Source organism: Rhinopithecus roxellana, chromosome 1 (assembly GCF_007565055.1).
Source record: "Rhinopithecus roxellana isolate Shanxi Qingling chromosome 1, ASM756505v1, whole genome shotgun sequence".
In the NCBI taxonomy this organism is placed as follows: Eukaryota; Metazoa; Chordata; class Mammalia; order Primates; family Cercopithecidae; genus Rhinopithecus; species Rhinopithecus roxellana.
In genome coordinates this window covers 55,444,668-55,472,290 of record NC_044549.1, presented here as the reverse complement: position 1 = coordinate 55,472,290, position 27,623 = coordinate 55,444,668, and the positions used below count along the sequence as shown (strand labels likewise).

Genomic DNA, 27,623 nt, shown 5'->3' with positions numbered 1-27,623 from the left:
GACTAGGAAAGGAGAAGGAAAGACATTCCAAAAAGGCACACAGCATATGGAAGTGGCAGTTCCAGGAAACTATATAAGACATTTAATAACTTCAGCATGGAGTACCACTAACTCATGTTAGTTAGTGGGAGTCAGGCCATGAAGGAGACAAAAGTCAGACCATGAAGAGCTTTGCATTTCTCAAATTAGACTCTATCCAGTAGTCTGAAAGAAGCATGAGAGTGACATAAGCAGATAGTGATTTCAAACATTGACTCTGTCTAGAGATAATATAAAATGCAAAAGACTGGAATGAGGGAGGAATCCCATGCATAGAACTCAGAGACCCACAGTAGTGATTCAGGTAAGAAAAATGGCTAGGCAGCAATGGACAAGAAATACAATAAGAATGTAGATGTTTGGAATTAAAACTGATACATTTTGATGATCAATTAAATATGGAAAGTGAAGAGAGATTGAGAGTTTGAAACTAAGAATTCCTCTTGGAATAGTGGCTTGGAGGATGCTGTTTTCTTGATAAAGGTTTTGGATTCTATTCTTAGTGTGACAGTAAGCTTGTGAAGGTAATTGAGCAGGAGAATCACATGATCAGCCTTCCATTTTTAAAAGATGCCTCTGATTGCTGTGTGGAAAAGGATTGGAGTGGGACAAGAATAGAAGTAGAGAGGAGTCATTCAAGCAGGAGATCTTAATTTCAGTAGCTTGAGCTAGAGCTGGAAGAGTGAAACTAGTAAGAAGTTGTTGGATTCGGAATATATTTTGAAGTCAGAACCATAGTTGTTGATAGATTAAATTGCTGTACGTGTATATAAGAAAGGGAAAGGTCAGAAAAGAATTATACCTGTGTTTTTGACCTGCCTAATTGTATAAAAGTGAAATGGGAAACCTTGTGGAAGAAGCAGTTTGTAGAGTGAGGCAGGTAAGGATCTATAGTTCTGATTTTCTTTTCACGTTTGAGATGCCTTTTAGACATCCCACCAGAGATGCTGAAAGACTAGAGCTCATAAGTGAAGTTCAGATAAAACAGTTTTAGAGCCATCATATTACATATGGTATATAAAGCTGTAGGGCTGAATTAGATGACCACCCCCTTGCCCAAACCTTCATACATTGAAACCCAGTGCCCATACAACACTTCCAACCAAGCATCAGTAGGCAAAGCTCTCGCATAATGTTCACTATTTGGGTGATGGGTACACTAGAAGCCCAGACCTCACAGTTTTGCAACATCCATACGACGAATGTGAATCTTCAAAAAAGAGACAGACAGACAGACAGAGAGAGAAAGAGAAACAGAGAGAGAGACCAAAATGAACAACATATAAAAGGAACTTGGAAGAAAGAGACAGCCCAACAGAAGAAAATGGTGATTGCTGTCTGCAGAGAGAAATGGGGAAACAATTAGGAAACAGAGTACAACAATCCAAAGAGCTTTACAAAATTAAAAAACAGATTACTGGATTACACTTGGAATAAAGGTTAGAAAATAGAGAAAAATCTCCCTGAAAACAGAACAACAAAATAAAGTAACAGTAGGAGAGACAAGGTTTAAAAGTTTAGAGGTTCAATTCAGGAAGCTCAGTATTCAGAAGAGAGAATAAAGAAACAAAGACAATTACTGAAGGAATCATATTAACAACTTTCTCAGAACATGGATATGAGTCTCCAGATTTAAAGGGCCCAATATAATTATGAAATTTCAGCTCACTAGAGATGGAGATGAGCTTAAAACTTCCAGAGAACAAAATGGATTACATACAAAGGATTTTTTGTAATAAAAACATTTGGCTTTCTGATAGCAGCATTAAAAATTCGAAAACATAAGAGCATTACCTTCAAAATTCTGAGGGAATATAACATTCAACCCATAGTTCTATATTTACTCAGCCACATTATAAATCAAGTGGGAGAGAAGCCTAAAGAGAATTTTGGTCACTCAGAGTCTCAAAACAGCAGTAATAACAATGCTCTTTAACTCCTTTTCAGGAAACTACTGAAGAGTAAGTTATTCCTTCTAAAATGAAGGAGTAAATCAAAAGGTCTACTGTGTGTTATCCAGAAAAGGGATTCTGACACAATGAAAGCCCTGTTTATTTCATTTTCTGCTAAATTTTCTGTCTTTTTTATCTCATATATTTGCTTTTTCATACAAACAGTTAGATATGATAAAAAACAAAGGAGTCCACAAATTTATTAAAAACCACTTAGGATTTATATGTTAAATTGCACAGTAAATGTTTTGGTTAAATCTTAAAAGTTCAAGATTCAAAAGAATATCCTTTTAGAACCTTTTTGTGTTAACATGTAAATCTATTACTGGAAATTATGAATACTTTATATGAAACTTTCTGATTATAATAACCCTTGTCATTGATTTTTGGGGAAAAAAATTCTGTATGAATAAGATTATACTTAAAGTTTACACTCATAGCATTTTTTAATAAAAAAATGGGCCGGGCGCGGTGGCTCAAGCCTGTAATCCCAGCACTTTGGGAGGCCAAGACGGGCGGATCACGAGGTCAGGAGATCGAGACCATCCTGGCTAACACGGTGAAACCCCGTCTCTACTAAAAATACAAAAACTAGCCGGGCGAGGTGGCGGGCGCCTGTAGTCCCAGCTACTCGGGAGGCTGAGGCAGGAGAATGGCGTAAACTCGGGAGGCGGAGCTTGCAGTGAGCTGAGATCCGGCCACTGCACTCCAGTCCGGGCGACAGAGCGAGACTCCGCCTCAAAAAAAAAAAAAATAAAATAAAAAAATAAAAAAATGAAGCCTCCATGCAAATGTTGAATGATAATGATTGATAAAAGTCTCTTTAAATACACAGTTGGATTTTGCATTCTTTTTGTTTGTTTGTTTTATTTTGTTTGTTTGTTTTGAGACAGAGTCTGTCTTTGTTGCCATGGCTGGAGTGCAGTGGTGTGATCTGGGCTCACTGCAACCTCCACCTCCTGGGCTCCAGCAATCTTCCCACCTTAACCTCCCAAGTAGCTGGGAGTACAGGTGCGTGCCACCATACTCAGCTAATTTTTATTTTATTATTATTATTATTATTATTTATTTATTTATTTTGGTAGAGACGAGATGTCGCCATGTTGCCCAGCCTAGTCTTCAACTCCTGGGCTCAAGCGATCCTCCCACCTTGGCCTCCCAGAATGTTGAGATTATAGGCATGAACCACCGTGCTTAGCAGGACTTTGCATTCTTTATGATGAAAACCAGAGGAAGTCCTTAGTGCTCTTCAATTTTGCGTCATCATAACTCGAAATCCATTTTAAACAATAGAGAATTGGTGCTGCCGAAAATATAAAGTATTTCAAAAGGCACCACAAACTATTTTTGTTAATCTTAATTAGCCATGCATCTTTGTGAAATGTGACACTCAAAAATTACATAATATGAGAGTTTCTAAATTGTGGCAAGATCTAACAGAATGCTCACATTGTAGCCCCCTGCTTCATTATTATCCATCCACATTATCATGTATTGGGATTTATGTTTGCCTGTTGTCTTCTCGTGTTAATATTTTTAATAGCTCAATGTTTATACATTCATTTCTGGGATAAATCAATTAGATTCTTTACTAAAAATCAATGATTTTATATGCTTCATCCTTTCATAGATTCTGACTAGATATGCCTTATATTTCCTTGTAAGACTCACAATATTTAACACAATCCCCAACATATATAGCAGGCAATTAATTTTGTTATTCAGTTGATTAGCATATCCAAAGCTACATAGTTTCTTTCCATATTGCTAGACTTTTGTAGATTTAATGAACAAGAGACTTTACAGGGCTGAAAATGACTTCTCTACTGGGGAAAAATGGCAGAGGCAGTAATGTGTTCCATGCATTTCTTAATTAATTTATATTTTGGATGTACATTGCTAGGCACTTGGAATATAAAGATAAATAAGACAGTGTTTTGCTCCTTGTAAGTGCAAAGTCTGGAGTTACGTAGCAAACAGGGAAACAGTGCATTACAACCCTAATAGAGATGATGATTACACTGAAAAGGGAGGTATTGGCTGACCAGCTGAAGGCTAGTTGACAAGAGTGCCCTGAAAGAGGTTCCAGAATGCCAGTTCCGATGCCTTTCTCTGGCTGCCCATGTGGTGTGCTTTCAGACTAAGTCATTCTCTCAAAATTTAATGACTGAAATAAAAAAAGACTTGTTATTGTCAACAGGGATGTTTCATACTGAAATTAGCTGTTTCATAAACTCCTTCTGTATATAATTCTAATTGAAAATTCGGCCGGGCGCGGTGGCTCAAGCCTGTAATGCCAGCACTTTGGGAGGCTGAGATGGGTGGATCACGAGGTCAGGAGATCAAGACCATCCTGGCTAACACGGTGAAACCCCGTCTCTACTAAAAAATACAAAAAATTAGCCGGACATGGTGGCGGGCACATGTAGTCCCAGCCACTTGGGAGGCTGAGGCAGGAGAATGGCGTGAATCTGGGACCGGGAGGCGGAGTTTGCAGTGAGCTGAGATCTGGCCACTGCACTCCAGCCTGGGCGACAGAGCGAGACTCTGTCTCAAAAAAAAAAAAAAAAAAAAAATTTATGCCTACCAAGATTGGTAGACCTTTTAATGGGTTAACAGTAAATCTACTTGAGAAAATGGCTTAGTGCAGCTCCTGAATGTAAAGTAAAACAATGGAATTTATTTTACTCTAGTTACCTTCCAGTGAGATATGAACAGTAAACCACAAAAAACCTGATTTGTTTTTGAATGCTTGAATTTTTTTTTTTTTTTTTTTTTTTTTTTTATTATACTTTAAGTTCTAGGGTACATGTGCATAACGTGCAGGTTTGTTACATATGTATACTTATGCCATGTTGGTGTGCTGCACCCATCAACTCGTCAGCACCCATCAATTCATCATTTATATCATGTATAACTCCCCAATGCAATCCCTCCCTCCTCCCCCCTCCCCCCCCCCCATGATAGACCCCAGTGTGTGATGTTCCCCTTCCCGAGTCCAAGTGATCTCATTGTTCAGTTCCCACCTATGAGTGAGAACATGCGGTGTTTGGTTTTCTCTTCTTGTGATAGTTTGCTAAGAATGATGGTTTCCAGCTGCATCCATGTCCCTACAAAGGACGCAAACTCATCCTTTTTTATGGCTGCATAGTATTCCATGGTGTATATGTGCCACATTTTCTTAATCCAGTCTGTCACAGATGGACATTTGGGTTGATTCCAAGTCTTTGCTATTGTGAATAGTGCCGCAATAAACATACGTGTACATGTGTCTTTGTAGTAGAATAATTTATAATCCTTTGGGTATATACCCAGTAGTGGGATGGCTGGGTCATATGGTACATCTAGTTCTAGATCCTTGAGGAATTGCCATACTGTTTTCCATAATGGTTGAACTAGTTTACAATCCCACCAACAGTGTAAAAGTGTTCCTATTTCTCCACATCCTCTCCAACACCTGTTGTTTCCTGACTTCTTAATGATTGCCATTCTAACTGGTGTGAGATGGTATCTCATTGTGGTTTTGATTTGCATTTCTCTGATGGCCAGTGATGATGAGCATTTTTTCATGTGTCTGTTGGCTGTATGAATATCTTCTTTTGAGAAATGTCTGTTCATATCCTTTCCCCACTTTTTGATGGGGTTGTTTGTTTTTTTCTCGTATATTTGTTTAAGTTCTTTGTAGATTCTGGATATTAGCCCTTTGTCAGATGAGTAGGTTGCAAAAATTTTCTCCCATTCTGTAGGTTGCCTGTTCACTCTGATGGTAGTTTCTTTTGCTGTGCAAAAGCTCTTTAGTTTAATTAGATCCCATTTGTCAATTTTGGCTTTTGCTGCCGTTGCTTTTGGTGTTTTAGACATGAAGTCCTTGCCCATGCCTATGTCCTGAATGGTACTACCTAGATTTTCTTCTAGGGTTTTTATGGTATTAGGTCTAACATTTAAGTCTCTAATCCATCTTGAATTAATCTTCGTATAAGGGGTAAGGAAAGGATCCAGTTTCAGCTTTCTACTTATGGCTAGCCAATTTTCCCAGCACCATTGATTAAATAGGGAATCCTTTCCCCATTTCTTGTTTCTCTCAGGTTTGTCAAAGATCAGATGGCTGTAGATGTGCGGTATTATTTCTGAGGACTCTGTTCTGTTCCATTGGTCTATATCTCTGTTTTGGTACCAGTACCATGCTGTTTTGGTTACTGTAGCCTTGTAGTATAGTTTGAAGTCAGGTAGCGTGACGCCTCCAGCTTTGTCCTTTTGACTTAGGATTGTCTTGGCAATGCGGGCTCTTTTTTGGTTCCATATGAACTTTAAAGCAGTTTTTTCCAATTCTGTGAAGAAAGTCATTGGTAGCTTGATGGGGATGGCATTGAATCTATAAATAACCTTGGGGAGTATGGCCATTTTCACGATATTGATTCTTCCTATCCATGAGCATGGTATGTTCTTCCATTTGTTTGTGTCCTCTTTGATTTCACTGAGCAGTGGTTTGTAGTTCTCCTTGAAGAGGTCCTTTACATCCCTTGTAAGCTGGATTCCTAGGTATTTTATTCTCTTTGAAGCAATTGTGAATGGAAGTTCATTCCTGATTTGGCTCTCTGCTTGTCTGTTGCTGGTGTATAAGAATGCTTGTGATTTTTGCACATTAATTTTGTATCCTGAGACTTTGCTGAAGTTGCTTATCAGCTTAAGGAGATTTTGGGCTGAGACGATGGGGTTTTCTAAATATACAATCATGTCATCTGCAAACAGGGACAATTTGACTTCTTCTTTTCCTAACTGGATACCCTTGATTTCTTTCTCTTGCCTGATTGCCCTAGCCAGAACTTCCAACACTATGTTGAATAGGAGTGGTGAGACAGGGCATCCCTGTCTTGTGCCAGTTTTCAAAGGGAATTTTTCCAGTTTTTGCCCATTCAGTATGATATTAGCTGTGGGTTTGTCATAAATAGCTCTTATTATTTTGAGGTACGTTCCATCAATACCGAATTTATTGAGCGTTTTTAGCATGAAGGGCTGTTGAATTTTGTCAAAAGCCTTTTCTGCATCTATTGAGACAATCATGTGGTTCTTGTCTTTGGTTCTGTTTATATGCTGGATTACGTTTATTGATTTGCGAATGTTGAACCAGCCTTGCATCCCAGGGATGAAGCCCACTTGATCATGGTGGATAAGCTTTTTGATGTGCTGCTGAATCCGGTTTGCCAGTATTTTATTGAGGATTTTTGCATCAATGTTCATCAGGGATATTGGTCTAAAATTCTCTTTTTTTGTTGTGTCTCTGCCAGGCTTTGGTATCAGGATGATGTTGGCCTCATAAAATGAGTTAGGGAGGATTCCCTCTTTTTCTATTGATTGGAATAGTTTCAGAAGGAATGGTACCAGCTCCTCCTTGTACCTCTGGTAGAATTCAGCTGTGAATCCATCTGGTCCTGGACTTTTTTTGGTGGGTAGGCTATTAATTGTTGCCTCAATTTCAGAGCCTGCTATTGGTCTATTCAGGGATTCAACTTCTTCCTGGTTTAGCCTTGGGAGAGTGTAAGTGTCCAGGAAATTATCCATTTCTTCTAGATTTTCTAGTTGATTTGCGTAGAGGCGTTTATAGTATTCTCTGATGGTAGTTTGTATTTCTGTGGGGTCAGTGGTGATATCCCCTTTATCATTTTTTATTGCATCTATTTGATTCCTCTCTCTTTTTTTCTTTATTAGCCTTGCTAGCGGTCTGTCAATTTTGTTGATCTTTTCAAAAAACCAACTCCTGGATTCATTGATTTTTTGGAGGGTTTTTTGTGTCTCTATCTCCTTCAGTTCTGCTCTGATCTTAGTTATTTCTTGCCTTCTGCTAGCTTTTGAATGTGATTGCTCTTGCCTCTCTAGTTCTTTTAATTGTGATGTTAGAGTGTCAATTTTAGATCTTTCCTGCTTTCTCTTGTGGGCATTTAGTGCTATAAATTTCCCTCTACACACTGCTTTAAATGTGTCCCAGAGATTCTGGTATGTTGTATCTTTGTTCTCATTGGTTTCAAAGAACATCTTTATTTCCGCTTTCATTTCGTTATGTACCCAGTAGTCATTCAGGAGCAGGTTGTTCAGTTTCCATGTAGTTGAGCGGTTTTGATTGAGTTTCTTAGTCCTGAGTTCTAGTTTGATTGCACTGTGGTCTGAGAGACAGTTTGTTATAATTTCTGTTCTTTTACATTTGCTGAGGAGTACTTTACTTCCAATTATGTGGTCAATTTTGGAATAAGTGCGATGTGGTGCTGAGAAGAATGTATATTCTGTTGATTTGGGGTGGAGAGTTCTATAGATGTCTATTAGGTCCGCTTGGTGCAGAGATGAGTTCAATTCCTGGATATCCTTGTTAACTTTCTGTCTCGTTGATCTGTCTAATGTTGACAGCGGAGTGTTGAAGTCTCCCATTATTATTGTATGGGAGTCTAAGTCTCTTTGTAAGTCTCTAAGGACTTGCTTTATGAATCTGGGTGCTCCTGTATTGGGTGCATATATATTTAGGAGAGTTAGCTCTTCCTGTTGAATTGATCCCTTTACCATTATGTAATGTCCTTCTTTGTCTCTTTTGATCTTTGATGGTTTAAAGTCTGTTTTATCAGAGACTAGGATTGCAACCCCTGCTTTTTTTGTTCTCCATTTGCTTGGTAGATCTTCCTCCATCCCTTTATTTTGAGCCTATGTATGTCTCTGCATGTGAGATGGGTCTCCTGAATACAGCAGACTGATGGGTCTTGACTCTTTATCCAGTTTGCCAGTCTGTGTCTTTTAATTGGAGCATTTAGTCCATTAACATTTAAGGTTAATATTGTTATGTGTGAACTTGATCCTGCCATTATGATATTAACTGGTTATTTTGCTCGTTAGTTGATGCAGTTTCTTCCTAGCCTCGATGGTCTTTACATTTTGCCATGTTTTTGCGATGGCTGGTACCGGTTGTTCCTTTCCATGTTTAGTGCTTCCTTCAGGGTCTCTTGTAAGGCAGGCCTGGTGGTGACAAAATCTCTAAGCATTTGCTTATCTGTAAAGGATTTTATTTCTCCTTCACTTATGAAACTTAGTTTGGCTGGATATGAAATTCTGGGTTTAAAATTCTTTTCTTTAAGAACGTTGAATATTGGCCCCCACTCTCTTCTGGCTTGTAGAGTTTCTGCCGAGAGATCTGCTGTTAGTCTGATGGGCTTCCCTTTGTGGGTGACCCGACCTTTCTCTCTGGCTGCCCTTAAGATTTTTTCCTTCATTTCAACTTTGGTGAATCTGGCAATTATGTGTCTTGGAGTTGCTCTTCTGGAGGAGTATCTTTGTGGCGTTCTCTGTATTTCCTGAATTTGAATGTTGGCCTGCCCTACTAGGTTGGGGAAGTTCTCCTGGATGATATCCTGAAGAGTGTTTTCCAACTTGGTTCCATTTTCCCCCTCACTTTCAGGCACCCCAATCAGACGTAGATTTGGTCTTTTTACGTAATCCCATACTTCTTGCAGGCTTTGCTCATTTCTTTTTCTTCTTTTTTCTTTTGGTTTCTCTTCTCGCTTCATTTCATTCATTTGATCTTCAATCGCTGATACTCTTTATTCCAGTTGATCGAGTCGGTTACTGAAGCTTGTGCATTTGTCACGTATTTCTCGTGTCATGGTTTTCATCTCTGTCATTTCGTTTATGATCTTCTCTGCATTAATGAGTCTAGCTGTCAATTCTTCCACTCTTTTTTCAAGATTTTTAGTTTCTTTGCGCTGGGTACGTAATTCCTCCTTTAGCTCTGATAAGTTTGATGGACTGAAGCCTTCTTCTCTCCTCTCGTCCAAGTCATTCTCTGACCAGCTTTGATCCGTTGCTGGTGATGGGCTGCGCTCCTTTGCAGGGGGAGATGCGCTCTTATTTTTTGAATTTCCAGCTTTTCTGCCCTGCTTCTTCCCCATCTTTGTGGTTTTATCTGTCTCTGGTCTTTGATGGTGGTGACGAACTGATGGGGTTTTGGTATAGGTGTCCTTCCTGTTTGATAGTTTTCCTTCTGACAGTCAGAAGGACTCTCTGTTGGTCTGTTGGAGATTGCTTGAGGTCCACTCCAGACCCTGTTTGCCTGGGTATCAGCAGCAGAGGTTGCCGAAGATAGAATATTGCTGAACAGCGAGTGTACCTGTCTGATTCTTCCTTTGGAAGTGTCCTCTCAGGGGTGTACTCCACCCTGTGAGGTGTGGGGTGTCAGACTGCCCCTAGTGGGGGATTTCTCCCAGCTAGGCTACTCAGGGGTCAGGGACACATATGAGCAGGCAGTCTGTCCGTTCTCAGATCTCAACCTCCGCGTTGGGAGATCCGCGGCTCTCCCCAAAGCTGTCAGACAGAGTCGTTCGCGTCTGCACCGGCTCCCGCTACTTCCCCTGTTGGTCTTCAGCTGTGCGCTGTCCCCAGAGGTGGAGACTACAGAGACAGGCAGGCTTCCTTGAGCTGCTGTGAGCTCCACCCAGTTCGAGCTTCCCAGCGGCTTTGTTTACCTACTTAAGCCTCAGCAATGGCGGGCGCCCCTCCCCCAGCCTCGCTGCTGCCTTGCGGATAGATCGCGGCAGACTGCTGTGTTAGCAGTGAGGGAGGCTTCGTGGGCGTGGGACCCTCCCGGCCAGGTGTGGGATATATTCTCCTGGAATGCCTGTATGCTTACAGCGCAGTATTGGGGTGGGAGTTACCCGATTTTCCAGGTGTTGTGTGTCTCAGTTCCCCTGGCTAGGAAAACGGATCCCCTTCCCCCTTGCGCTTCCAGGTGAGGCGATGCCTTGCCCTGCTTCAGCTCTCGCTGGTCAGGCTGCAGCAGCTGACCAGCACCGATTGTCCGGCACTCCCTAGTGAGATGACCCCAGTACCTCAGTTGAAAATGCAGAAATCACCGGTCTTCTGTGTCGCTTGCGCTGGGAGTTGGAGACTGGAGCTGTTCCTATTCGGCCATCTTGCCCCTTCCTGAATTTTTTTTTTACTTTTTAAAAACCTATTTTATATGTGAATTTTTCTTTTGTGCATATTCATTCTATATGATGTTTTGCCCAGCTGGTGGAGACTTAATTTTTTTGTATTTCATATATATCATGGGAACATATATTTCCATGAATGAACATTAATATTCAATAATAATTAGTTAATATTGCTAATATATACATGGATATTGAATAATAAGCAAATATAGCTGGTCAGACACATTTAAATTAATATTTAATTTTACTTCTCTTTTATATAGGGTTAAATATATGTGTTTGGAAAAGAAATGGAAACTTCCACTGCCACAACCATTCTTCTTACCCATGTGATATGGAGCAATTCAACAAATGAGTGTGGTACCATACCTCTAGGGTCCAAAAGGAAGCAGGATGAAATCTCTCGTTGTTGAGTTTACCAACACCAGGCACTGAACATTTGTAAATTCACCATTATTCCTGGCCAGGGTTTACTTCTAAATGTGAATGACTTTCTATAATAACTAGTTATAAAAAAGAATAACAATTATACTAATAATAAAAATACCAATTGTGGATAATAATTATCAGCCACTTACAGTATGATAGGTAATACGCTGAGTCTGTCTGCTCAAACTCTGTGAGGTTGAATTAGGCATAAAATTTTATACTCACTTTTCAGATAATGAATACACAGATATAAGTGTGAGTCAAGATTCAAAACTAGGCCGGGCGCGGTGGCTTATGCCTGTAATCCCAGCACTTTGGGAGGCCAAGGTGGGCAGATCACGAGGTCAGGAGATTGAGACCATCCTGGCTAACATGGTGAAACCCTATCTCTACTAAAAATAAAAATAAAAATTAAAAAAAAATTAGCCGGGTGGGGTGGCAAGCACCTGTAGTCCCGGCTACTCAGGAGACTGAGACAGGAGAATGGCTTGAACCCAGGAGGTAGAGCTTGCAGTGGGCCTACATCGCACCACTGGACTCCAGCCTGGGCGACAGAGCGAGACTCCGTCTCAAAAAAAAAAAAAGGATTCAAAACTAGAGGGTTGCAGGGGGTAGCATCAAGATGGCTGAGTAGAGGCATCAGTCACTTACCTTCTACTCAGTGAGTAATTAACTACATATTGAATAGAACATCTAATACTTGAATACTGGAGTTCATCAGGGAAGTGACAGGAAACTTTGGAGTCATGGAAGGAGAGGGAAGCAAAGCAGCCAGCCCACCCAGGATAAGCTTGGAGCTAGAAGGAACTCCCCATTGTGGGGAAAAGGCATTGTTCCAGAGAAAGAGTTTGGGCTGGGCCTCACACTACCTCTGAGATTCAAGCGGCCACAGCACGGTGTCATTTTGAGAGCCTAGCTTCCACCAGACTACATTTTTCTACCCTTGGGTCCAACACACCCGAAACTCCACATCCCTGGAACCCTGCTGACATCCCCCTATGTCCATTCAGAGGGCTGCAGCATCACAATACATACTGGCCCCAGCATTGTGCCTGGGTCTCCAGCACTTTAGCCCACACAGTGACTTACCTGGGGAATGAGTGGTTTAGTGCACCTAGGAGACTGCCCCCATGACAAAGAAAGCTAAAGCTTGTGCTCCCCAGAGCCTGAGAGCTGCATGTCTGGGGCCACTGCCACTGATAGCAACCCTGCTCCCTCCAGTGGCAGAGCCTCTGCATACCTGCGCAGACATTCAACACATCCAAGGGGCAGGGGGACTGGTTCACCTGTGTACATTGTCCCGGGGACTGAAGACCAATCTGCCTCATACACTGCCACGGGCACATAAGTGCATAGTCCAAAGAACTGAGGATCGACCTGCCTCACCTATGACCACCAGTACCCACACGTGCTTTCCAGGACCTGAGTATTGACTAGCATTCCTCCTGCCACCACAACTGTGTTTACCACCTGGGGGCCAGAGAACAGACCTGTCCTACCCATAACTGTTGTGCCCATGTGCCATCCAGGGGCCTTGTGATCAGCCTGATGAAACTGCCCTAGATGTTGCCTGTGTACTAAGGGACCTGAGAGGTGGCACACCAATGCTACTGCCATTGCCAGTGCCATGTGTACCACCTGGGGGCCTGAGTACCCACTTGATCATTATCATTAGCACCCAAGCATGCTGCCTGGAGGCCCAAGGACTGACCTTCCACCATGGGGTCCCACATACACCACCTAGGGACCTGAGGACCAGCCCGTCTGACATTCTTGTTCCTAGCTAAGCCTCACCACAGCATCCATTAACAACCACAGTCTAAGTCACTACAGAACTCACAAACACCACTGACACTGATTATAGCTGAAGAAATCATATGGAGAGTCTGCTGCTGCACTCACCTAGAATCAAAGCCAAAGCATCCTACCTCACACTAAATATATATCTATAGGAAAAAGCCTTTCCCTGTGTAAACCAATCTATAAAATTAGAACAAGCAGCTGTTACACTGGATGTCCACATATCAATGTAAGGACACAAGAAGCATAAAAAAGCAAGGATATATGACACTTCCAAACAAAGACAATAGTTCTTTAGTAACAGATCCCATAGAAAAGAAAATATATGAAATCCCTGAAAAATAATTCAAAATAAGATTAAAGAAGCTCAGTGAGATACAAGAGAACACAGATAAACAATAAAAAATCAGAAAAGCAATTCACGAGCTGAAGTTTAACAAAGAGATGTGCATCATAGAAAAGAACCAAACAGAATCCTGGAACTGAAGGTTTAGTGAATGAAATTAAAAATACAATCAAGAGCTTCAACAACAGACTGAATCAAGCAAAAGAAAGACTTTCCAGCCAAGTGCAGTGGCTCATGGCTGTAATCCCAGCACTTCAGGAGGCCAGGAGTTCGAGACCAGCCTGACCAACATGGTGAAACCTTGTCTCTACTAAAAATAGAAAAAAAAAAATTAGCCGGGCATGATTCTCTGCACCTGTAGGCCCAATTACTTGGGAGACTGAGGCAGGAGAATCACTTAAGGCCAGGAGGTGAAGGTTGCAGTGAGCCGAGATCATGCCACTGCACTCCAGCCTGGGTGACAGAGCAAGACTCCATCTCAAAAAAATAATAAATAAATAAATAAAAATTTCTGAATCTGAAGACAGGTTTTTGATATAAAACAGATGAAAAGAAAAAAAGAGTAAAGAAAGCTTATGTGAGATACAGGATACCAGAAGCAAACAAATATTCAAATTTTGGGAGTTTCACAAGGAAGAAGGCATGGGCAAAGATATAAAAAACCTGCTAATGAGATAATAGCTGAAAACTTCACAAGTCTTGCAAGAGATAAAGACATCCAAATACAGAAAGCTTAAATATGCCCAAATAGATTTAATCTAATAAGATTTTAAAGGCATATTATGATCAAACTTTTAAAAATCAAAGACAAAGAATTCTAAAAACAGTTAAAAGCATCATGTCACATATAAGGGAGTCTCCACCAGACTAACAGTACATTTCTCAGCAGAAACCTTCTAGACCAGGAGAGAATGGGATGACAGATTCAGAGTTCTGGGGTGAGGGATTGGTTGGGGCATGAGGAGAACTGTCAGCCAAGAATACTACACCCAACAAAACTATCCTTCTTAAATGAGGTGACATAAAATCTTAGACAAGCGAAAGCTGAGGGAATTCATCACCACTAGACCAGTCCTACAAGAAATGTTTAAGGGATTTCTATATCTGGAAGTGAAAGGACAACGTCCACCATCATGAAAGCACCCAAAAGTATAAAGCTTACTGGTGGCATACATACACAGATGAGAAGGGAGTTAAACATTACCATCACAAAAAACCACCAAATCTTAACAAGGAAGAAAGGAATGAAGAGTGTATTAAACAATCACAAAATAATTAGCAGAGCAGGAATGAGTCCTTACCTGTCACTAACAACCTTGAATGTGAACTGTTTAAATTCTCCAATTAAAAAATATAGACTGGCTGAATTGATTTTAAAAATCAAGGCCCAACTATATGTTCTCAGCAAGAAACTCAGTTTACCTATAACGACGCACAGACTGAAAGTGAAGGGATTGAAAAAAATTCCATGCAAATAGAAACCTAAAGTATGCAATAATAGCTATGCTTATATCAGAGAAAATGGACTTTACATCAAAAAACATAAAAATAGATAAAGAAGGTCATTATGTAATGATAAAGGGATCAATTCAGCAAGAGGATATAACAGTTGTAAATATATATGCATCCAATACCAGAGCAACCAGATATATAAGCAAATACTATTAGAGCAAAAGAGTTCAGCAGACCCCAATGCATTAATAGTTGGGGACTTCAGCACCACACTTTCAGCATTGGACAGATTATCCAGACAGAAAGTCAACAAACATCAGACTTACTCTGCACTATAGAACAAATGTACTTCACAGACATTACAAAACATTTCATTCAACAGTTATAGAGCACATATTTTTCTCATCAGCACATGGAACATACTCCAGGATACAGCACATATTAGGCCACAAACAAATCTCAACAAATTTTGAAAAATCAGAATCATGTCAAGTATCTTCTCAGACCACAGGGAAATAAAACTAGAAATCAATAAAAAGAGAAACTTTGTATACTGTATAAATACATGGAAATTAAACAGCATGCTCCTGAATGAGCAGTGAGTCAATGAACAAATTAAAAAGGAAACAAAAAGCTTACTTGAAAGAAGTGAAAATGGAAACACAACACATCCGAATTCTATGAGATATGGCACTAAGAGGGAAGTTTACAGCAATAAATGCCTACATAAAAATTGGAAAGATTTCAAATAAACAACCTAATGGTATGACTTAAGGACCCCCAAAAAGGAAAAACAAACTAGACCTAAAGTTAGTAGAAATAAATAATAAAGATCAGAGCAGAACTAAACAAAATAGAGCTGAAAAAACCAATACAAAGGATCAGTGAAACAAAAAGTTGGTTTTCTGAAAAGATAAAATCAATAAGCCACTAGACTAATTGAGAAAAAGACTCATGCTGAGACCAGCTCTGCTTGGGAGACCCAAACCCAGTGGCGCTAGAGGAGTTAAAGACACACACACAGAAATATGAAGGTGTAGAGTAGGAAATCAGGAGTCTCACAGCCTTCAGAGCTGAGAGCCTCGAACAGATTTACCCATGTATTTATTAACAGCAAGCCAGTGATAAGCATTGTTTCTATAGATTATAGATGAAAAATATTACTTACTGGAAACAAAGGGATGGGCCAAAACAAAGGGTTGGGTTTGGCTAGTTGTCTGTAGCAGGAGCATGTCCTTAAGGCACAGATCACTCATGCTATTGTTTGTGGTTTAAGACTGCCTTTAAGTGGTTTTTCCATCCTGGGTGGGTCAGGTGTTCCTTGCCCTCATTCCGGTAAACCCACAACCTTCCAGCATGGGCATCATGGCCATCATGAACATGTCACAGTGCTGCAGAGATTTTGTTTATGGCCAGTTTTGGGGTCAGTTTATGGCCAGATTTTGGGAACCCGTTCCCAGCAGATCCAAATAAAGTCAGAAACAAAAAAAGATACATTATGGCTGATGCCACAGAAATACACAGGATCAGCCGGAATGGTGGCTCACTCCTGTAGACCCAGCACTTTGGGAGGCCAAGGCAGGTGGATCACCTGAGGTCAGGAGTTCAAGACCAGCCTGGCCAACATGGCAAAACTCCATCTGTAGTAAAAATACAAAAATTAGCCGGCCTTGGTGGTGCACATCTGTAATCCCAGCTACTCAGGAGGCTGAGGCAAGAGAATCACCTGAACCCGGGAGGTGGAGGTTGCAGTGAGCTAAGATTCTGCCACTGCACTCCAGCCGGGGTGACAGAGTGAGACTCAGTTTCCAAAAAAAAAAAAAAAAAAAAAAACAAGGGATCATTAGAGACTGCTATGAACAATTATATGCAAACATATTGGAAAACCTAGAGGAAATGGATTAATTCCTGGACACACACAATCTACCAAAATTGAACCAGAAAAAAATGAAATGCTTGAGTAGACCAATAACAAGAAAAGAGATCAAATAAGTGATAAAAAAAAAATGTTTCAGCAAAGAAAAACCCAGAACTGTATGGTTCTACTGCTGAATTCTACCAAACTTATAAGGAAGAACTAACACCAGATCTTCTCAAACTATTCCAAAAAGTTGAGGCAGAGAGGAATTCATCCTAACTCATTCTACGAGACCAGCATTACACATTACATTGATACTAAGTCAGACAAGGACACAAGAAAAAAAATGGACCGGTATCCTTGATGAACACAGTGAACACAGACACAAAAATCCTCAGCAAAATACTAGCAAATTGAATCCAACATGTCAAAAAGATTAGAAACCATAATCAAATGGAATTTATCCCAGTGATGCAAGCATGGTTCAACATGTGCAAATCAGTCAGTGTGTGATACATCACATTGACAGAATGAAGGACAAAAACGATATGATCATCTCAATAGGACAGAAAAAGTATTTGATAAAATTTAACATCTTTCCCTGTTAAAAACTCTCAACAAGTTAGACATAGAAGAAGAATACCTCAACATAAAAGCTGTATATGACACATCCACAGCTGATATCACACTGAATGAGGAAAAGCTGAAATACTTTCCTCTAAGACTGGAGCAAGACAAAGATACCCAATTTAATTCTCCTATTCAACATAGTACTTGAAGTCCTAGCCAGAGCAGTCAAGCAAGAGAAAGAAATAAAAGGCATCTAAATTGGGAAGGAGGAAGTCAAATTGTCCCTCTTTGTAGATGACATAATCTTATACATAGGAAAACCTAAAGACTCTACTAAAAATCTCTTAGAACTGATAAATCTATTCAGGAAAGCTGTAGGATACAAAGTCAACATACAAAAATCAGTAGTGTTTCTATACACCAATAATGAAGTGGCAGAAAAAGAAATCAGAGAGCAATCCCATTTACAATTGCTACAGAAAAATAAAATACTTAGGAATAAATTTAACCAAGGAGGTAAAAGACCCCTACAACGAAAGTTATAAAACATTATTGAAAGAAATTAGGACACAAACATAAAGACATTTGATGCTCATGGATTTTAATAATACTGTTAAAATGACCATACTACAGAAAGAAATCTACAGATTCAGTGCAACTCCTATCCAGATACCAATGACAATCTTCACAAAAAATAGAAAACCTAAAATTTGTATGGGACCACAAAAGACCTTAAACAGCCACAGCAATACTGAGCAAAATGAACTAATCTGGAGGCATTACACTAGCTGACTTCAAAACACACTACAAACTCAGATTAATGAAAACAGCATGTTATTGTATAAAAAGACTCATAGACCAATGGAACAGAATAGAGAAATGAGAAATATATCCAACTGTTTACAGTCAACTGATTTTTGACAAATGCACCAAGAACATACAGACACTTTTCAATAAGTGGTGCCGAGTAAATTGGATACTCATATCCAGAGGAATGAAGCGAAACCCCTATCTCTCACTATGTACCAAAATCAACTCAAAATAGATTAAAGACTTAAGACACAAAACTATAAAACTAGAAGAAAACATAGGAGAAAAACTTCAAGATACTGATCAAAGCAAAGATTTTATGACTAAGACCTCAAAAACACAGGCAACAAAAGCAAAAATAGACCAAGAGGACCATATTAAAAGCTTCTGCACAGCAAAAGAAACAACAGAATGAAGAGACAGTCTATAGCATGGGAGCAAACATTCGCAAACTGTTCATCTAACATGGGACTGATATCTAGAGTATACAAGGAACTCACACTACTCAACAGCAGAACACCAAATTATTCCATTAAAAAGTGTGCAAAGGGGCCAGGCACGGTGACTCACGACTATAACCCCAGCACTTTGGGAGGCCGAGACAGGCAGATCACAAGGTCAGGAAATAGAGACAATCCTGGCTAATATGGTGAAACCCCATATCTACTAAAATACAAAAAAATAAAAATTAGCCGGGAGTGTTGGCATGCCTGTAGTTCCAGCTACTCGGGAGGTTGAGGCAGGGGAATCGCTTGAACTGGGAAGCGGAGGTTGCGGTGAGTTGAGACTGCGCCACTGCACTCTAGCCTGGCAACAGAGCAAGACTATGTCTCAAAACAAAAAGGAAAAAAAAAAGTGGGCAAAGGATCCTAATAGATCTTTCTCCAAAAAAGACATATAAATGGCCAACAACTATATGAAAAAATGCTCAATATCACGATCATCAGGGAAATTCAAAGTCGAAACCGCAGCAGAAAACCACAGGTAGAATGGCTATTATCAAAAAGACAAAAAAAAAAAAAAAACAACAAATGCTGACAAAGAAGTGGAAAAAAGGCAACTCTCTTTTTTTTTTTTTGAGATGGAATCTCACTCTGTCGCCCAGGCTGGAGTGCAGTGGCGCATTCTTGGCTCACTGTGAGCTCTGCTTCCCGGGTTCACGAGAGAAAAGGCAACTCTTACGCACTGTTGGTGGGAATGTAAATTGGTACAGCCACTATGGAAAACAGTATGAGACTTCCCAAAAAACAAAACAGAACCACCATTCGATCCAGCAATCCTACTACTGGATATTTGTCAAAAAGAAAGAAAAATCAGTATATCAGTGAGATACCAGCACCCTTGTGTTTATTGCGGCACTGTTCACAATAGCCAAGATATAGAATTAATCTAAGTGTTTGTTGACAGATGAAAGGATGAAGAAAGTGTGGCATATATGCACAATGGAATACTATCCTGCCATAAAAAGAATGAAATCCTGTCATTTGTAGCAACATGGATGGAAGTAGAGGTCAATATGTTAAATGAAATAAGCCAGGCACAGAAAGACAAATATCTCATATTCTCTCATATGTAGGAGCTAAAAAACAAAAACAAAACCAAAAAAAAAGTGAATCTCTTGGAGACAGAGAATAGAATAGTAGTTACCAAGGGTTGAGAATGGTGGGTTGGTGGGGTTGAAGAGAGGTTGGTCAGCAAATACAAACATATAGTTAGAAGGAATAAGTTCTAGTGTTTGATAACACCGTAGGGTGAGTGTAGTTAACAGTAATTTATTGTACATTTCAAAGTAGCTAGAAGAGAAGATTTGAAATGTTTCCAACAGGAAGAAATGATAAATGTTTGATGCAGTGAATATCCTAAATATCCTGATTTGATAGTTACACATTGTATGCATGTATCAAAATATCACATGTACTTCATAAATATTTTAAAATATTATGTATCAATTTAAACATTTTTAAAAAATTCAAAACCTAGGATCCTCACTTCTGCACTTAGGTCCCTAACATACTGATGCTCATTATGTAATTTGAGCTTCAATAACTTTGTAAGGAAGATAATATAGACTCTTACCTGAATTTTATGTTCAGGAAAATGTCTCTTGGAGAGATTAAGTGATTTGTCTGAAATTTCACAGTCTATGAGTGGCATAGCTCGAATTAGAATCTGCTTCTTATAATTTCAACCAGCCAGCAGTAAAGGAATAGCATGGAGAAGTGTTTGGGAGGGAGCCCTTTATTGTTAAAGGCATCAGTGTGGAAAGTCTGAAGAAGCCGGATCAGGCAGCTCAGAAAGTGGTACAGTATGTGGAGAGGACAGTGGCAAAGCAAAAATTTAGTGGCAGTCACCCACTCGTGACTTGTCTGTTAGTCAGATCTGGAAGGGCTAAGGTTTGAATCTGGACTTTGCCACTTTCTTGCTATGTGACCTTCAGCAAATCATGTCCTTACTCTAGGCCTTAGTTGTCTCCACCAAATATGAGTAACACTTATTTTACAGAGTTATCAGTATCAAATGAGATCATGAATATAAAAGGCATAGCAGACTGCCCAGCATATCAAAAGTACTTAATAAAATTTAGTTTCTTTCCTGGTAGAGTTTATTTTTCTTTCCTTCTTTCCATAGCATTTATCTAGTCGGCAGAGTGTACAGCAAAGCACATCCCAGGTAAGTGGCTTTCCTGGGTCTTCCAGCCTTTCCCCTCAACTTTTTCTATTAAGAGATTACAACATATGAATACACCAGGAAATGACAGACACCACTGACTTCTCGACTGTGTGGTGTCTTTATCTGAGGAGCCTTGACCTCTAAACAGTTTTGGCCAGACTCTACTTCTACTGTGCAAATTTGCATAAGCACAATTAAAGCAGACTGAAACTAAAATGAATCAGTGTGAGAGAAAATAAAAATGCTATTTAGAATGATAACTATTACTAGGTAACAGTGTAAATCAAGTGCATTGGGGTCATAATGGCATTTCTTAAAAATGACTTTGAAAATGGTTTTCTGGGCTGGGCGCGGTGGTTCATGCCTGTAATCCCAGCACTTTGGGAGGCCGAGACAGGTGGATCACCTGAAGTCAGGAGTTTGAGACCAGCCTGGCCAACATGGTGAAACCCGTCTCCACCAAAAATACAAAAATTGGCTTGGCATGGTGGTGAGTGTCTGTAATCCCAGCTACATGGGAGGCTAAGGGAGAATTGCTTGAACCCTGGAGTAAGAGGTGCAGTGAGCCGAGGTTATGCTACTGCACTCCAGTCTGGGTGGCAGAGTGAGACTCTGTCTCAAAAAAAAAAAAAAAAGAAAAGAAAAAAGAAAAAAAGAAAATGGTTTCCTGGAGAATTAAGATGTTTGTCACCTAGTGGAGATCTTTAGTTCACTTGTAAGTTGGAATTACTGTCCCTATATTTCTTTCACTCTTTACTTCTCCCAGCTGCTTACTTGCCCACCTCAACCCAAGTCTGTTGATGCAGCATCCTCTACAAGCAAAGAAAACATTTTCAGTTTCTCAAATAATCTCCTTCAGTAGTGTGAAAAGAGTTTGTAATTTAGTTTGCACCTGTTAATGATCAATATAAAAACTAAAATAAAAATCACCGGGTTTTCTTCTTCCTCATTAGGTAGATACAATGCGCCCACGTCATGGGGAAACATGTCGGATGCCAGTGCCACATCACTTCTTCCTGAGCCTGAAGAGTTTCACTTACAATACCATTGGGGAAGATACCGATGTCTTCTTTTCCTTATATGACATGAGGGAAGGCAAGCAGATCAGGTGAGAGTCACTGGAAATTCTGGTGAGGTTGTGATTCTATATTAGGATGGTATGGGTCATAGGCATCTCTGACCTTCAGAGAAGACAGATGCACAGAAGAGGCAAAACAAGATAAGGTAACCTCATCTCATTAGCTAGGAGTTTTGGCCCCAATTCCCTGTGTGCCCTTAAGTCATCTAAACCATACCATGGGTGGCCACCTTTTTTATGCCTTTTTCCACATAGAAACTCAAAATTGAGTCTTTGCCACCACCTCACAGAGAGAAAAGGATGCATCTATTTAATACCAAGAAAAGGCACAGGAGAAACATAGAACCAGGCAAATGCAGCAGAGACACACAGTTCCAGAGTGCAGGAAGCCCTGGGCCTTGACTTGCTGCTGTGGAAGAGAGGTTTTGCAGAAAAAAAGGGGCTGATGGTGTCTTGTCTGGGCAGCCCATGAAAGGAGACCATCTTCTGGGTTTCTTTTACATTGCTTGGGAACTTCTTGTGTTAGGAGTGCTTTATGGCTTTTACTTGCTTTAGTACTTAAAATTTGAAAGCAGATTTTTCACTTTTCGAATTATACATCACATGTGGGAAAATTAGAAATGGAAGTTAAAGTAGAATACAAAAGAAAAACAGTTAATTTGCATGTCCCACAGTGCCTCTGATCTTGATAATAATATTAATACACTATGCTTTACTTTGGCATAGGAATGAAATGATGCACCCATTGATCAGGACATATGAATTTTCCTTATCACCAATGGCTCCTAGTATGTGCCTTGGGACAGTTATTATAGAGACAGTAGTAGTGGTATTGATGAAAGCTAAAACTGTTGCACACAGGCAAGTCTACGGGCCAGGCCTGTGTGGATATAGATGCTGGCTGCTGTTCTTTTCCTACCCAGAATTTTTGTGAACTCTATTTGTGTGTGTGTGTGAGAGAGAGAGAGAGAGTGTGTGTGTGTAAAAATCCTTTCTTCAAGCTAAATTTTATGAGAAAGTCCAATATATGAAACAGATAAAACTATTCCATTATTGTGGCCCAGGCGCGGTGGCTCACAACTGTAATCCCAGCACTTTGGGAGGCTGAGGAGGGTGAATCTCGAAGTCAGGAGTTCGAGACCAGCCTGACCAACATAGTGAAACCCCATCTCTACCAAAAATGCAAAAAATTAGCTGGGCATGTTGGCGGGCTCCTGTAAGCCCAGCTATTCCGGAGGCTGAGGCAGGAGAATCGAGGTTGCAGTGAGTTGGAATCGCACCACTGCACTATAGCCTAACTGACAGTGCGAGACTTGGTCTCAAAAAAAAGAAAAAAGGTGGATTGCTGGCAAGATGGCCAAATAGGAACAGCTCTGGTCTGCAGCTCCCAGCAAGATTGATGCAGCAGTCAGGTGATTTCTGCATTTTCAACTGAGGTACCTGGTTCATCTCAATGGGACTGGTTGGACAGTGGATGCAGCCCATGGAGGGCAAACCGAAGCAGGGTGGGGCATCCCCTTACCCGAGAAGCGCAAGGGGTTGGGAAATTTTCTCCCCTACCCAAGGGAAGCCATGAGCGACTGAGCCTGAGGAACCGTGCACTCCGGCCCAGATACTGTGCTTGTCCCATGGTCTTTGCAACCCACAGACCAGGAGATTCCCTCTGGTGCCTAACCCACCAGAGACTTGGATTTCAAGCACAAAACTGGGTAGCCATTTGAGCAGACACCGAACTAGCTGCAGGAGTTTTTTTTCTCCATAACCCAATGACACCTGGAATGCCAGCGAGACAGAAAGAGACTGTCCACTCCCCTGGAAAGGGGTGCTGAAGCCAGGGAGCCAAGTGGTCTGGCTTGGTGGGTCCCACTGCCATAGAGCCCAGCAAACTAAGATTCACTGGCTTGAAATTCTCACTGCCAGCACAGCAGCAGACCGAGATCAACCAGGGCCACTCCAGCTTGGTGCGGCGAGGGACATCCGCCATTACTGAGGCAGTTGCCCCTCTGCGACGAAGCTTCCAGAGGAAAGAACAGGCAGCAATTTAATCCATCTTGAGTTAATTTTTGTATAAGGTGTAAGGAAGGGGTGCAGTTGCAGTTTTCTGCATATGGCTAACCAGTTTTCCCAACACCATTTATTAAATAGGGAGTCATTTCCCCATTGCTTGTTGCATGAGTAGGTGGTTTTATGCTCAACAGTATAAACAAAGCCGCTGGGAAGTTTGAACTGGGTGGAGCCTACTGCAGCTCAGTAAGGCTGCTGTGTCCAGACTACCAGATTTCTCCTCTCTGGGCAGGGCATCTCTGAAAAAAAGGCAGCAGCCCCAGTCAGGGACTTAGAGATAAAACCCCCATCTCCCTGGGACAGAGCACCTGGGGGAAGGAGCGGCTGTGGGTGAAGCTTCAGCAGACTTGAAAGTCCCTGCCTGACATCTCTGAAGAGAGCAACAGACCTCCTAGAACAGCGTTTGAGCTCTGCTAAGGGTCAGACTGCCTCCTCAAGTGGGTCCCTGACCCCTATGTATCCTGACTGGGAGACGCCTCCCAGTAAGGGCCTATAGACACCTCATGTAAGAGAGTTCTTGCTGGCATCTGTCAGTTGCCCCTCTGCAACGAACCTTCCAGAGGAAAGAACAGGCAGCAATTTAATCCATCTTGAGTTAATTTTTGTATAAGGAAGGGGTTCAGTTGCAGTTTTCTGCATATGGCTAGCCTATTGAGGACCTGCGCTGGGGGTGGTGAAGAATGAACAGACACAAGAGACAAAGACAAACAGAGAACATGGCGGCCGCGCACAGAGCCTCCGCCTCACTTTATTTATACTCCATAAACCTCACGTCAGCAGAAATAACACAATGCAAAACAAACTTTCTCTACCCAGATGTAACCTTCTGCTTAGTTCCTTGTCTCTAGGCTCTTCCTTATTTGTCTGCCTTCTTGGCGCCTACTGGAGTTCATTAAAAGTTCAACTGGAGATACTGTCTTTGAGCCCTATCTATTCTTAGCATATTGTTTTCAATGGCCCCTGCACTAGCCAGTTTTCCCAACACCATTTATTAAATAGGGAGTCATTTCCCCATTGCTTGTTTGTGTTAAGTTTGTCAAAGATCAGATGGTTGTAGATGTATGGTGTTATTTCTGAGGCCTCTCTTCTGTTCCATTGGTCTATATATCTGTTTTGGTACTAGTAACATGCTGTTTTGGTTACTGTAGCTTTGTAGTATAGTTTGAAGTGAGATAGCATGATGCCTCCTGCTTTGTTCTTTTTGCTTAGGATTGTCTTGGCTATGCAGGCTCTTTTTTTGGTTGCATATGAAATTTAAAGTAGTTTTTCCAATTCTGTGAAGAAAGTCAGTAGTAGCTTGATGGGGATGGCATTGAATCTGTAAATTACTTTGGGCAGTATGGCCATTTTCATGATATTAATTCTTCCTATCCATGAGCATGGAATGTTTTTCCGTTTGTTTGTGTCCTCTCTGATATCCTTGAGCAGTGGTTTGTAGTTCTCCTTGCAGAGGTCCTTCACATCCCTTGTAAGTTGTATTCCTAGGTATTTTATTGTCTTCGTAGCAATTGTGAATGGGAGTTCGCTCATAATTTTGCTCTCTGCTCATCTATTATTGGTGTATAGGAATGCTTGTGATGTTTGCACATTGATTTTGTATCCTGAGACTTTGCTGAAGTTACTTATCAGCTTAAGGAGATTTGGGGCTGAGATGATGGGGTTTTCTAAATTTACAATCATATCATCTGCAAACAGGGACAATTTGACTTCCTCTCTTTCCTTTATTTCTTTCTCTTGCCTGATTGCCCTGGCCGGAACTTCTAATACTATGTTGAATAGGAGTGGTGAGAGAGGGCATCCTTGTCTTGTGCCAGTTTTCAAAGAGAATGCTTCCAGCTTTTGCCCATTCAGTATGATACTGGCTGTGGGTTTGTCATAAATAGCTCTTCTTATTTCCATCAATACCTAGTTTATTGAGAGTTTTTAGCATGAAGGGGTGTTGAATTTTATCAAAGGCCTTTTCTGTGTCTGTTCAGATAATCATGTGGTTTTTGTTATTGGTTCTGTTTATGTGATGGATTACGTTTATTGATTTGCATATGTTGAACGAGTCTTGCCCCCCAGGGATGAAGCTGACTTGATCATGGTAGATAAGCTTTTTGATGTGCTGCTGGAATTGGGTTTGCCAGTATTTTATTGAGGATTTTTGCATCAATGTTCATCAGGGATATTGGCCCGAAATTTTCTTTTTATTGTTGTGTCTCTTCCAGGTTTTCGTATCAGGTTAAATGCTGGCCTCATAAAATGAGTTAGGGAGGAGTCCCTCTTTTTCTATTGTTTGGAATAGTTTCAAAAGGAATGGTACCAGCTCCTCTTTGTGCCTGTGGTAGAATTCGACTGTGAATCTCTCTGGTCCTGGGCTTATTTTGGTTGGTAGACTACTAATTACTGCCTCCATTTCAGAACTTGTTGGTCTATTCAGGGATTTGACTTCTTCCCGGTTTAGTATTGGGAGGGTGTATGTGTCCAGGAATTTATCCATTTTTTCCATATTTTTCTAGTTTATTTGCCTAGAGATGTTTATTCTCTGATGGTAGTTTGTATTTTTGTGTGATGAGTGGTAATATCCCCTTTATCATTTTTTATTGTGTCTATTTCATTTTTCTCTTTTCTTCTTTATTAGTCTGGCTAACAGTCTATCTGTTTTGTTGATCTTTTCAAAAAACGAACTCCTGGATTCACTGATTTTTTTTGAAGTTTTTCGTGTCTTTATCTACTTCAGTTGTGTCCTGATCTTAGTTATTTCTTATATTCTGCTAGGTTTTGAATTTGTTTGCTCTTGCTTCACCAGTTCTTTTAATTGTGATGTTAGGGCATAGATTTTAGATATTTCCCACTATTATTGTGTGGGAGTCTAAGTCTCTTTGTAGTTCTCTAAGAATTTGCTTTATGAATCTGGGTGCTCCTGTATTGGGTGCATATATATTTAAGATAGTTAATATATATGCACCCAATATATCAATATCAACAAGATCAATCTTGTTGCATTGATCTCTTTACCATTATGTAATGCCCTTCTTTGTCTTTTTTGATCTTTGTTGGTTTAAAGTCTGTTTTATAAGAGACTAGGATTTCAACCCCTGCTTCTTTCTTTTCTTTTCTTTTCTCTTTTCTTTTCTTTCTTCCTTCCTTCCTTTCCTTCCTTTCTTTCTTTCCCTTCCCTTCCCTTCCCTTCCCTTCCCTTCCCTTCCCTTCCCTTTCCCCCCTTCCCCTCCCCTCCCCTCCCCTCCCCTCCCCTTCCCTTCTCCTTTTCTTTTTGCTTAGTAAATATTCCTCCATATCTTTATTTTGAGGCTATGTGTGTCTTTGCATGTGAGATGGGTCTCCTGATGGGTCTTGACTCTTTATCCTATTTACCAGTCTGTGTCTTTTAATTGGGGCATTTAGCCCATTTACATTTAAGGTTAATATTGTTATGTGTGAATTTAATCCTGTCATTATGATGCTAGCTGGTTGTTTTGTCCATTCGTTGATACAGTTTCTTCATAGTGTTAATCATCTTTACAATTTGGTATGTTTTTGCAGTGGCTGGTACTGGTTGTTCCTTTCCATATTTAGTGCTTCCTTCAGGAGCCTTTGTAAGGCAGGCCTG

The 27,623-nt window shown here is 40.5% G+C and overlaps 1 protein-coding gene across 7 annotated transcripts in view; it reads left to right on the top strand.

Annotated features, from left to right (window-relative positions):
• DOCK3 (dedicator of cytokinesis 3) overlaps nt 1-27,623 on the top strand; it is a 666,839-nt gene that overhangs the window by 349,382 nt on the left and 289,834 nt on the right. For 6 of the 7 annotated variants that reach the window (XM_030934917.1, XM_030934886.1, XM_030934854.1 and 3 more), the window contains exons 8-9: nt 20,848-20,889; nt 21,843-21,997. In XM_030934917.1, coding sequence (XP_030790777.1) covers nt 20,848-20,889; nt 21,843-21,997 — 197 coding nt within the window. The remainder of the gene's footprint in view (nt 1-20,847; nt 20,890-21,842; nt 21,998-27,623) is intronic. The other variant, XM_030934847.1, reaches the window with a different exon arrangement.